The sequence below is a fragment of the Malus sylvestris genome, chromosome 5 (genome assembly GCF_916048215.2).
Source record: "Malus sylvestris chromosome 5, drMalSylv7.2, whole genome shotgun sequence".
NCBI classification, from domain to species: domain Eukaryota; kingdom Viridiplantae; phylum Streptophyta; class Magnoliopsida; order Rosales; family Rosaceae; genus Malus; species Malus sylvestris.
This window is the reverse complement of record NC_062264.1, coordinates 11219928-11232294: the sequence shown is the minus strand read 5'-3', so window position 1 is coordinate 11232294 and position 12367 is coordinate 11219928. Positions and strand designations below refer to the sequence as shown.

The following is a 12367-nucleotide window of genomic DNA, read 5'->3' as shown; positions in this document are numbered from 1 at the left end:
CCAGCCACATCACTTACTTACTAAAATAATCTAGAACATTGATCATAGGCTGGACCATATACCAACACTTCTATCACCCTTTGATGAGATATTGATGTTTTTGAGGAAACAAAAACACTTTGAAAGTTGGAAAATTGGTGACTATGTTGTGTGATGGTTAGATATTCAACATATGCTTATATAGAGGATGATTAAAGGTTTGCGTTTCATGTGTGTAGGTTTATGTTTCATGCGTTTCATGTGTTTTGTATGTTATACATCTCTATCATGTGTTTTGTATGTGCTTCATATGTGTTATGTGTATCTTGTGTGTTTCATGTATTTTGTGTTTATACATCTCTATCAGGATTTTTATATTCTTCTATAGTGTTTCATGAGTTCCATGTATCGATTTAGTAATTTTTCAATATTTATCGGAATTTAAATATTTTTAGGTTAAAATGTTCATAAAAATAATTTAAGACGGTCTACAGAATTTTTTTTAAGTTAATTTAAAAAAAATAGCCTAAATTCATTCTTTAGTAATCTGAGGCTAAAATTTTAGGCTAGAAGGGTTGGAGCCGAAAAACTGTTTTTTGGTTAAAACCTACAATTTCTGGGCTAAAAATTTTCGGTTTTAGGCCAAGGGTTGGAGATGGTCTAAGGATTGGAGGAGAAAAACAGTTTCTAGGATATGACTTAAAATTTTCTGGCTTAAATTTTTAAGCTTTATCCCCAAAAAAAAGAGCACAAAATCAGTTCAATGGATCAAATATAATTATTTAAGCTAGCTCTGTTTCAGTACAAAGTTATATCAAATATTAAAAGAGAGAAGGAAACACAAATTACTTTGATTTTATCGCAAAAAATAATGGTGATTTTATCAATTAGGAGTTTAACATGTGCCTAAATTATAACAGTTTTCAAGTTTATGAAATTTGACTTTGTTCATGATTTTCAGCTATCCAATTAGTAATCATGTAATATTTAGCATGCTAAATCCCATTAATCTGAATTTCGAAAATTGATTATATGGTTAAGTGATTTTACAGGAAACAACATAATTTCGTTTTCTTCTTTGAATTTTCCTCTACTTTCCGAGCAACTAAACAGAGCAGTATTTAAAATTCAGACCTCAACGACTAAAACCATAGGGAATAAAAATTCCATAAAAAGCAATAAATTTATTCATCGAGTCGTCGTCGAAAAATAGCTGGAAAGGCCGAAAAAAGGCTCGAAACCAGCGGTGGTGTGAGACTTTCTGACTTTGATCCGCTCACCTGGGTAGCGGGTGGCCTGCATTTTGAAGGCTGTCCGACGAGGATGAGACAAGTCTATGGCTGGACGAGCCCAGAAATTTGGAGAGTAGAGGTGCAAGACTGTTCACGCAAGGAGAGAGGGACGGGATGGGTACATTGTGTGAACTGATGTCGCTGTGTAAGCGGTTAAGTGCAAAATAACTGCAAACAAGACATGTTTAGATTATATGTGAATTTACAGTTCGAGATTGAGCTCAACCGGCGTCTTTTTCTTTTTCTTTCTAAGTTTTGAAAATAGAACATCTTGGGCCAGTTACTTTTCTATCTGGTGAGCCCGTCAAATTTGGCACCATGGGACTACTACGTGTTTCTCTATACAACACTTCTGTTCATAAAGTGCTTTTTTTTTTAAAGGGAGAGGGAATTCAGCTAAGTCACACAATGGATAAGTGCTTTTACATGCTTATATTATAAATATGAAAATATTCAAGTGATTTCTAAAAAGTACTAGGAAGTGTTTCTCCATGAAATGCTTCAATAATTTATAAACACTTTAATTTTTTTTTTTTTGGCTTAATGTAGTCAGAAGTAATTGGTTGTCCCAAAACACTTTTAGTGTCACAGCCTGTCCCGAAGATTAATTATCGTGATTGTGAAAAGACAGATTTATCCTTGAGCGTTGGATGTGTGTTGTGTTTCGAATGAAGAAATTGGGTCAATTGGTTCTATTCCTAACTAATTGGACCTAATTAGAATTAAAAGCTTAAAGAATTGTGATTAGTGTGCATGTTTGGACCACACACATACGTTCTCTCTCTCTATCCCGTGGACATCTCTCTCTCTCTCTCTCCTTCTCGGTTCACACTCTCCCTCTCTCTTACTCGTACGGACACACACAAACAACCCAAAATCTGCACGGATCGAAGGTTCTAAGGTCTCCAATGTGTTCCTAGGATCCTTACGAGTCGAATGGTACCCGTTTTTAGCGAGGAAACCTTCGAGAAACCCTAGTTTGAAAGAGAGCCATGGGTGTACAGTACACCAAACCAGTTCATGGAGGTTTCAAGCCGTTCTAAGGCTTAAAAGGTAATCTCTTAGTCCTCTTGCTTGATTTGGCATAAATAGGAATGATTTTGGACGTCAGAAAACCCCGGAAAGTGGACCTTTGACTTGGGCACTATTCATCAACTTTTAAACCCTTGAGTTTTTGTGAATTTTAGGACCACAGTGAGCTTAAGGAGGTCCTCACGATGCTCGGAGTGCATCGTTGGTAGGATTTGGACCACGGGAGGCTCGAAAACAGAGCTTTGCAGAGGTCGTCGAAGTTCGAGGGTTTCTCCGACGTAATTTCACGTGAATCGAGGTGTGAAAGAGGTATAACGCAATTCTCTACCTCTTAAACTTCATTTTGATGGTAATTGCATGAAAAATGGTGTAGAAATGAGCTAGATAAGAAGTTGGAAAATTTGCCCAGTTTCGGGCGCCGGCGACGATTGCCGGAGCTAGAGGTAGGAGATGGAAGAATAGTTCGTCAAGTCTGACCAAATATTCTCACGCCGTCAGTCAAATGTAACGGAATCTGTTAGGTTTAACAGAATATTCCCTAACGGTGGTTTGGGAATCCGTCAGGTTTGGGCCGCGCGTGGGGGCGCGTTTTGCCGTGCCCTTGCCGGCTCGTGGGAGGTCCAAAAATAATCCAAAAAATATAGGGATGATCCTGGGGTTGTGTAGATCACTGTGGTATATTCATATACCCATTTTGGGCAATCTATGAGAAGTTATTAGCTAGTATTTCCTATATGCTTTAAAAATAACGTTTTTATAGTTGATTCGCATATAGGTGAAGCTTATCCCGAGGATGAGCGTATCCACGGGCGACTCGGGAGCTACGACCCTTCGACATATCAGTGAGTGGGTTTTTGTTTTCAGTATATATTTATATACTTGATATATTTCCCAGAAATGCATTTTTTAAGGAAAGTATGCTTTGAAATAATATGCCAAATGCTTCTATAATTTGAATATGCATTGCATGGTTGCATATATATATAAATGTGGTGTTGTGGAGGCACAGGTGAGTTCAAGTAAGTTATGTTTGGTTATGTGAATCATCGATGATGTGATATGCGATGTGTGATTAAGTAATGTTGAGCTCTTAAAGTTGCACCTAGGATGATTGTGATTTAGCCAGAGATGAGAAGTACATGCTTGTTTATTTACGTCACCTCCCACACTATATGCTCATATTGGATCCAATTTAAGTGCACAGTCTTGTCGTACTGACTTTATTTATGGTTCCGACTCGTAGGTGATTAGCGATTTATCGCCCGGCTATTATGAGAGAATAGAATTGAGCATAATTATATTTCACCCAATCTTGTCGTACAGACCCTTTTCAGTGGTTCCGACTTATGTGCAGTATATTGTCGTATAGGTCATAGTAGTGACTCCGGTTAGATTGAGTTTGAGCTATGAATTCAGCCGTACAAACTACCACATGAGTTACAGCTAACGTATCACATTTCTATGAAATTATTTTTACCAGGATTGTTTACTTTGTTATATTTTGGTATGGCATACATATGAATATGATTATGTGAAGCATGAACTGAATTGATATGATTTCAGATATATATATATATATATATATATATATATATATATATATATATATATATATATATATATGCTTATATCTTGATTCTGGGAAAACTTTACATGTTTTACAGCGAGAGGTTAGTATATTGATAAATGAAATGAATTTGTAAAACATTTGTTTTTGCCCACTCACGTTTTCTATTTTGGGCCCCTCCAGGTTTTAAGTAAGCTTGCTGTCGGTGGCTCGGGATCATCGGCACTTATGACCTATTTGAATAATAGTAGGACATACCTGGTACTGTGTAACTAGTACTTGTCCTACTAGACTGAACCTAGACTTTATGCTCTAATTAGGAGTGTTCACTGTTGTAATTAACTCCTATCACTTTTGTTTAGTAGTGCACTTTAGTAATATGGTTTTTAATTATTCGTATATTTGCTATCTTTATCGCTTCCACACTGTGCACCTGGCTACATCACTCTCACGTGACGGCCAGCATGCCTTAACCTCGATCGGGTGTGTCATTTAGCCCATCCGAATCATCTCCCAAAAACACCAAATAACTATCACTCATCTGCCGGGGGCTAATGTTTTTGCTTATCGTATACGCATTTTAATTTTATTTCTTTCTGGAGAGATGTGGGACTGTCAGCACTAATTAATTGCATCTATGATGCGTTTGTATTTTCTATTTAACATTACTTTTTATGTTTATAAGTCTAGCATTTGTAACACTAATTTTCTTATATCAGTGCTTTTTCATGTGATCCTACCAATTTTTAAAGAGGAGAGTGATATATTTACACGTAATGAGTGAGGGCAATAAATTAGTATAGGACATATAATTTACCAATATTATGGGATAATTTTTTATTTTTTAGCACAGCGATACATTTTTACTTTTTGATATCCTCCCACAACATACACAAGCCACACGGGCCCGTCCTAAACCCTAAACCCCCCAAAGAAAAAGGAAAAATAATAATTTTTAGTTATAAGCGTTCCTGCACTCCGCTCGCGCCTCAGGAGCGTCGCCTTCCTCAGTCCCTCTAGTCTTGGAGCTTCCAAGTTCATCAGCCTGCCCAAATTCGAATCCCGCCTCTGCCATTGGGAAACATTTGTATGTATTCCCACTGCTTATTTCTTCTACAAACTTGATTTTTTTCGTTGTTTAGGGTTTAATTTCATTAGGTTCTCATATGAAAATTCAATTATTTAAATACTGGCTGAGATCGAATGGAGATAGTATAGCTGTTGGAATACATGAAATTTTGCAGAGGGGGTCGAAATTTTAATATTTTTGCGGATATTTTTTGAAATTTTTTCAACAGAACCTAACATTTTTCTATTTTTTGTTTTGTTTCAAGTACTGGGTTTTGTATGCAATGAGAATCAAGGATATGTCAGATGGGGAAGGATCGGATTCGGAGGATTATCCGTCAATCAGAGACTCGGACTCAGAAGGCGAAGAGAGTGATTCCTCTGGAGATGAGGTAACTGCAAATACGTAGAAAAAGAAGAGTTTAAAGATGAAGGATATAATTTTCCATGCCATGTCATCTGTTGTTTTGTATAATTTTCATGGTTTTGTAGAAAAGTGACGCCGGTTTGATCCAACGAGTTTGTTGTTTGGAGAGTGTGCGTGTGTGTTAATATTGTCAAGTATAACCATGGCAGGGTGTTATCAACACAAGCGACAATGATGGCGCGGCCAGTGATTCTGGTGATGATGATGATGAAAGTGATAGCTCTGAACTTGGTGAGGGAGTTGAGGAGAGTGATTCATCTGAGGATGAGGTCTGTTGTTGTTGTCTATTGACAATTACATGTGATTTTGTTATGGTATGGTTATCTGAATTCACTGAAAGGAGTGACTTTTTCATCCTTTTTTCTGTTTTTAATAGGTGGTTCCTCGAAATACTGTTGGTGATGTTCCCTTGGAGTGGTATCGGGATGAGAAACATATTGGTTATGACATTAAAGGGAAGAAGATAAAGAAGAAGGAAAAAGAAGATAAGTTGCAATCCTTTCTTGCTAGTGCTGACGATTCAAAGAACTGGTGCGCTTTTATCTCTAACATGATAGCCATCAATTATTTAAAGGATAGATGTTAAATATCAACTATTTCCATGCAAGTTTAAGTGTAGAATTTTGGTGAATATAGTGTAACATGCTCCATTTTCTATGTTGCATTTCTTTTTTCAGTTATTGTTTTGGTTTGGAAACCAGTTTTCATAGTTTCAAAGAGAACAAGATGTCCACCGAATATAGAACATCTCTTTATCAGCCAATTAGTTAATAATACAATCACATCAAAATGCTAAGTAACAGTGGCCTTCCAACCCGAAATTATTACTAAGTATGGAATTCTCTGGAACTCTATAAAGACCCAAGCCCATATACATGCCCAGAAACATACTCTATGGCGGAGAAAATCCACCTTCTCAGCATCCTCATACTGAATTCTCACCACAAACTAAAACACAGTGATTTTTTCTAACATAGACTGATTCTGGAAAAAGTGCTCTGCACTTTCTGCCTGAATTTACAACTGGCATGCAGACAAGCAAGCTAGTGTTCCTCCTTCTCTTAATGAAATCACAAGTATTAAACTCGCATGAGAAGTTGTCCAGACTAAGACTTGTACCTTGGGTCGCACTTCAGCCTTCCCAATCATGAGAGATGGTTTAAAACAGTAAATGGTTTTTTGATCATCTGTCTTGTATATTGTTTGATTATCTATTCTGTTACCTTTTCTTCTTGTTTTGAATGTTTGAATGTTCTTTTTTGTGACTCTAGTATGCTTTGTTACTATTCAGGCGCAAAATTTATGATGAATATAACGATGAGGAAGTAGAACTGACAAAAGAAGATATCAAATCGATTAGTAGACTACTTGAAGGAAAGGCTCCACATGGTGACTTTGATCCATATGCGGTCTGTAAATCCTAATTATCCGGTTCTAATTAATATGATACTTCTATTGATACAAATGAATTTCTTATTAAAGTTGAAGTGAAATTCCCCATGTTTCAAGTGCAGCCGTATGTTGATTGGTTTAAATGGGATGACTCCAAGCATCCACTGTCAAATGCACCTGAACCCAAGAGACGATTCATTCCTTCAAAATCAGAAAGTAAACTGGTAAGGCATGTTAAATGTGTTGCTCCTGTTGTGTGCTTTCTTTCTTTTTCCTTTCCCTTAGTTTTATTTTATTTTCAGTCCAGCAGACTTTTTTCTGCCAGTTTAAGATGGCTTCGTGTTACATGCTCTGAACTTCTTTTGATAACTCTACAGGTTAATAAGATTAAGTTGGCCATTCGCAAGGGTTTAATTAAGCCTAAAAAGTCTAAAGAGGAAGAAGAAGATGAAGAAAGTGTTTATCCATTGTGGGAAGATGACTCTAATTCAACGGAAAAGAATAACCATCTAACTTACATTCCTGCACCAAAGCCAAAGTTGCCTGGTATTAGTTTTCATTCACATTCTGAGGATTGTAAAAAAATCAGATAGAGAGCAATTCCTTTTTGGTTGCATGAAATATCTTGGAACTTGATGGATCTCTTAAAATTGGAATTTTCTTTTAGGCCATGAGGAGTCCTTCAATCCATCTTTAGAATACATCCCAACACAAGAAGAGGTCAACTCTTACCAGTTAATGTATGAAGAAGACCGTCCTAAATTTATACCTAAAAGGTAATATGGATTGTGAATTGAAATTTGGACTAATGTTAATTTGTTACTCTCCATGATTGTTCAACTTCTAACACGCACTCCATTATCATATTGGTTAGGTTTGCAAATATGAGAAGCATCCCTGCATATGAGAATGCTGTGAAGGAATGCTTTGAGAGATGTTTGGATCTATATTTGTGCCCTAGAGTCCGAAAGAAACGTGTAAGTGAAAAGTCCTGTTTGAGGGAAAGATTCCCTGGTGATTATTGGGTCAGGTTTTGATAGTTTTGCAAGATCTTTCAAAATGTACAATCTAATTCTGGTCTTCTAGTCATATGAGGGCAATGATTAAATTTATTCACAACGAATCATTTATATGTTTCAGCTTAATATAGACCCTGAATCTCTCAAGCCCAAGCTACCAAGCCGAACTGAACTTAAGCCTTACCCTGTAGCATGTTATCTTGAGTATAGAGGCCACGAGGATGCAGTTACATCAGTCTCTGTAGAAGCTTCAGGGCAGTGGATTGCATCAGGTATCAATGGCATGCTTAATTCTCTGTTACTTTCAGTTAGGAAATTGAAATTGGATGTAAATCTCATCATCTGCTGTGGTTCTTACAGGTTCATTGGATGGAACTTTGCGTATTTGGGAGGTTGAAACTGGTAGATGTGTCAAAATCTGCGATATTGGTGAAGCCGTCAAATATGTGGCTTGGAATCCTAACCCTGAGCATTCTATAGTGGCTGTCTCGGCGTAAGGATGCATTCAATATATTTTGGTTTCATTTTTGCTTTACATTTATTTCACTGGGGATCTTGTTACTTGAATGTGTAAAATGACTATCGCAATCTTTTTAGGGGACAAGACATACTTCTTTTGAACCCTGGTTGTGGGACGGAAGAAGTACAGAAAAGAACTAAAGAACTTCTCTCTGTTGAGATGCCCATGCCTGACGACTCTGGTCAGTGTGAGATTGTTAGTGCCTTGAATATCATTTATCAAATGAATGACATCTAACCTTTGCAAAACATATTGCTTATATGGGCACAACAGCATCCAGTGTAAGCTGGCTTCATGATGATAAACTTGAGGGAATCAGATTAAGGCATTCCAAGGTACATTGGCCTTTTCCTTCATCAATTTATTTGTGGTGGTTCGAGTATACGAGTGTCTTAGCTCTAAGTCAAGATTGGAAGGATGGTCTTCTATGAAGATTCTTAACTGTTTTCTTTGTTGGTCCTGTAGACCGTGGCTTCAGTAGAGTGGCATCGTAAAGGAGACTACCTTTCAACAGTGATGCCAGCGGATATCCTTTTTGCATGATGCTCTCTCTTTATATTATCATTTGCAATTAAGTTAATAATTTATTGTAATACAAAAAAAAGATGAAGATATACGAAGTTAGTTATCATCTCCTTGGTTTTCTTGACTTTGGCTTTACGTGAATCAAGAGCTATTTTTATACACAAGCTCTCTAAGAAGTTTACCCAGACACTTTCATTCAAGTTGCATGGGGTTGCAGTTACTTCAGTTTTCCATCCTACAAGGTCTTTCTTCTTCATTTCAACAAAAAAGATTATTCGTGTTTATGATCTGGTGAAGGATGGAAAACTTGTCAAAAAGCTTGAGACTGGACTTCGTGAAGTCTCCTCTATTGCAGTTCATCCTTCTGGTAGATTTTTAATTATTCATTAATTTTCACTATTTCTATGCACTATGTACAACTCAATTGGTTTGTCTCGTCTTCTTTACAGTTGTACTCGAATTGTACTGTGATATATCTGGATTTTACTGTTAATGTAGGTGATCATATAATTGTGGGAAGCAGAGAAGGAAAATTATGTTGGTTCGACATGGACCTTTCATCTAAACCTTACAAAACTCTCAAGTATGTTTCACATTTATTTTGTAGATGATGCAAACTATTATGATGATTAGTATTTTTAGGAAGGGGGATAATACTTTCCTGCAAACTGCTGGCTTTACTTCACTTCCAGTGTTACAGACTTTGATATACCCCACAGAGTGCACAGGTTTTTGGAAGATGTTATTTGTTTGATAGGTCTAATACTATATGACGAGTCATTAACTATTTGACAAACACCAAACCAACTTTATTCAGCATTTGCCTTGTTACTGGGGATGCATATATTTTTCTGACATTTTGAAACTTATCAGGTTGCATCAGAAGGACATCAACAATGTATCTTTCCATCGTTTGTACCCGCTGTTTGCTACATGCTCTGATGACTGCACTGCTTATGTTTTTCATGGAATGGTTTATTCAGATCTTAACCAGAACCCTCTTATTGTTCCATTGGAAATACTCCGAGGTCATACAAGCTCAAATGGGAGAGGTGCGACCTATAGTTTTCTTTATTTTATGTCCTGTTGGGTGGTTTAACAAAGATAATAGAATGCTGCTAGTGCATGTGCGGAAAGATTATTGAAGCTGGGCATCGGATTACCTTCGTAAACATATTTCCATGGGCTTTGAATGTTTTTAGAATGTATTATGTGTTCAAGGCTCCTTCTCAAGAATTCAGATATGATAAAATGCTAAGGGGTTAGGAGAAAAACATGCATAGTTGCAGGCCAAATGCATAGTCAACTCAGTATCATAGCGTCATTCAAAACTTTTATATAAAAGCTAAATCTTTGTTTTCCCTGACTGGTATGCAGGTGTATTGGACTGTAAGTTCCATCCAAGGCAGCCATGGTTATTCACTAGCGGCGCAGACTCGGTGATTAGACTTTATTGCAATTGATAGGAAAAGAAAGGTAACGGCCTTTAATTGGTGCCCGTATATGGATCCAACTGCTTGGATCTGAATCTTCTACGGTCTACAAATATTTTGCTTAATTGTTGTATGTACCATGTGTTGACCGAAATGGTTCGATCATAATTTTGACGGTATACAACTAATTCGTCTTTTTCTCCTTTATATTTAATTGAAATTCCGTTGCGTGTTCCTCGTTACATTGAGTTCATATTCCTTTCGTATATTTTGAGCCGAATATGTGGGATTGGATGTTATTGTTTCAGAGCTTGTGATTTCTTTTCCTCGCAGTAAATGGTAATTGTGGCTAGGTTCAGACAAATCTCAACAGGTCTTTGTAGTTGTCGACAGAGCTTAGCAGGTTCCCGCTAGGTGCGTGACAAAATGCTTCATGAAATAGGTAGTGGTGTAAATAAAAAAATTAAGAAAAAAACTCTTAGTGAAATAGACTTTGATATGTTTTTTATCTTAAATTACTTCCAATTTTTTGTTGTCAAATATTGACACAAACGTTTTTCAATATTGTTGAAAAGCACCCTAAGACCTCCAATCCTTAGGTTAAAACCTAAAATTTTTAGCCTAAAAAATTTAGGATTTGTTTGGTATTTTACTTGAATCCAACTTTTTAAACTCAAAAACAATTTTCAAATTTTAGGCCTTAAAAATTTGTTTGGTAGAACTATTTTAAAAAACTAAATTCAAGATTAACTAAAAAATATAGGCTACTATTTAAAAACATAAAAAGTGACTTTTTAGATTAAACTCACTCATTTCTTTTCTCTTCCTCCTCCCCTCTTACTCCAAATCTATCTCTCTTTTCTTCTTTCTCTCTTCTCTTTTTTTTATAACATTTTTCGTCTTTCTTCCAATCTGCTCTCTTCATTCTTTTGGTTCTTTCTCTCACTCCTATTCCTCTCTATCTCATCCGAACCTCTCTTCTTTCTCTTTTCTTCAATCATCTCTTAATTTATTTCCTCTTCTCTTCTCTTTCTCCCTTTCTTGCTACCTCTCTTTTTAGATCTCTTTGTCTAGTTTAAATAGTAAGATTTAAAAAAAAATTAAATTACAAACCAATCAAGTTTTTGAGTCTTAAAGAAAATTGTTTTCAAGAAATGTTTTTAAAAAATGTTATGAGAAATGATAAAAAATTTCAAATAGGATACCAAACAGGCACTTAGGTTTTAGCCCATAAACAACTTTTCTAATCCAACCCTTATGGCCTAAATTTTTTTGTCACATACCTACCCGAGGTCCACCACATCCCGGACCCGCTCCACCACCGTAGCACGATATTGTCCGCTTTGGGCCCCAATTACGCCCTCACGGTTTTGTTTCTGGGAACTCACACGAGAACTTCCCAATGAGTCACCCATCATGGGATTGCTCTCGCGCTCTACTCGTTTAACTTCGGAGTTCCGATGGAACCCGAAGCCAGTGAGCTCCCAAAAGGCCTCATGCTAGGTAGGGATGAGAATATACATATAAGGATCACTCCCCTGGGCAAGGTGGGATCTTACAATTGGTAATGTGATTGTCCTTCCATAACAATCTATCTTGGCACAATTATAGTGCAACCAATCAGTGCCCAAAATCACATCAAAATCCATAATATCCAACGACATAAGATTAGTCGACATAATAACTTCATCTACTATCATTGGACATCCTGGATATACCTGATCCACAAAACATCTATCCCTTCTAGGCATGGAAAATTCTAAATTATATTCTAGAGGTGTAGGATGGGGTTGCGTCACTTGAGCAAATGTATGAGAAATAACAGAATGTGTAGCACCACAATCAATCAATACTCTAGCAAAATGACCAAGAATATTTAACGTACCCATTATTAAATCTGGATTATTCTGGGCATCTTGTAGTGACATGTTGTGGATACACCCCTGATTCTGCTGTCGTCCACTGCGACCTATGTTGGCATGAATACCACGTCCCTGCCTCTGCTGACCCGACTGCCTCGAAGATCCTGCACTACTAGCAGCAATCTCTCCCTACTGGGGCTGTCCGCCTTGGTACCACTGAGATCCTCCGGCTGAATGTGGCTGATAAGACA

At 36.9% G+C, this 12367-nt stretch overlaps 1 protein-coding gene across 1 annotated transcript; it reads left to right on the top strand.

Moving 5' to 3' along the window:
• The first annotated feature begins 4774 nt into the window (after window positions 1–4774).
• On the top strand, window positions 4775–10496 carry LOC126624062 (ribosome biogenesis protein BOP1 homolog). The gene is made up of 18 exons (XM_050293058.1): window positions 4775–4957; window positions 5205–5330; window positions 5515–5634; window positions 5742–5896; window positions 6657–6774; window positions 6880–6981; window positions 7135–7303; window positions 7425–7533; window positions 7632–7734; window positions 7898–8048; window positions 8137–8269; window positions 8374–8477; window positions 8570–8631; window positions 8762–8822; window positions 8958–9188; window positions 9320–9404; window positions 9695–9873; window positions 10199–10496. The coding sequence occupies exons 2-18, from the start codon at window positions 5223–5225 to the stop codon at window positions 10282–10284; spliced, it is 2076 nt and encodes a 691-aa protein (XP_050149015.1). The 5' UTR covers window positions 4775–4957; window positions 5205–5222; the 3' UTR covers window positions 10285–10496.
• The last annotated feature ends 1871 nt before the right edge of the window (window positions 10497–12367 follow it).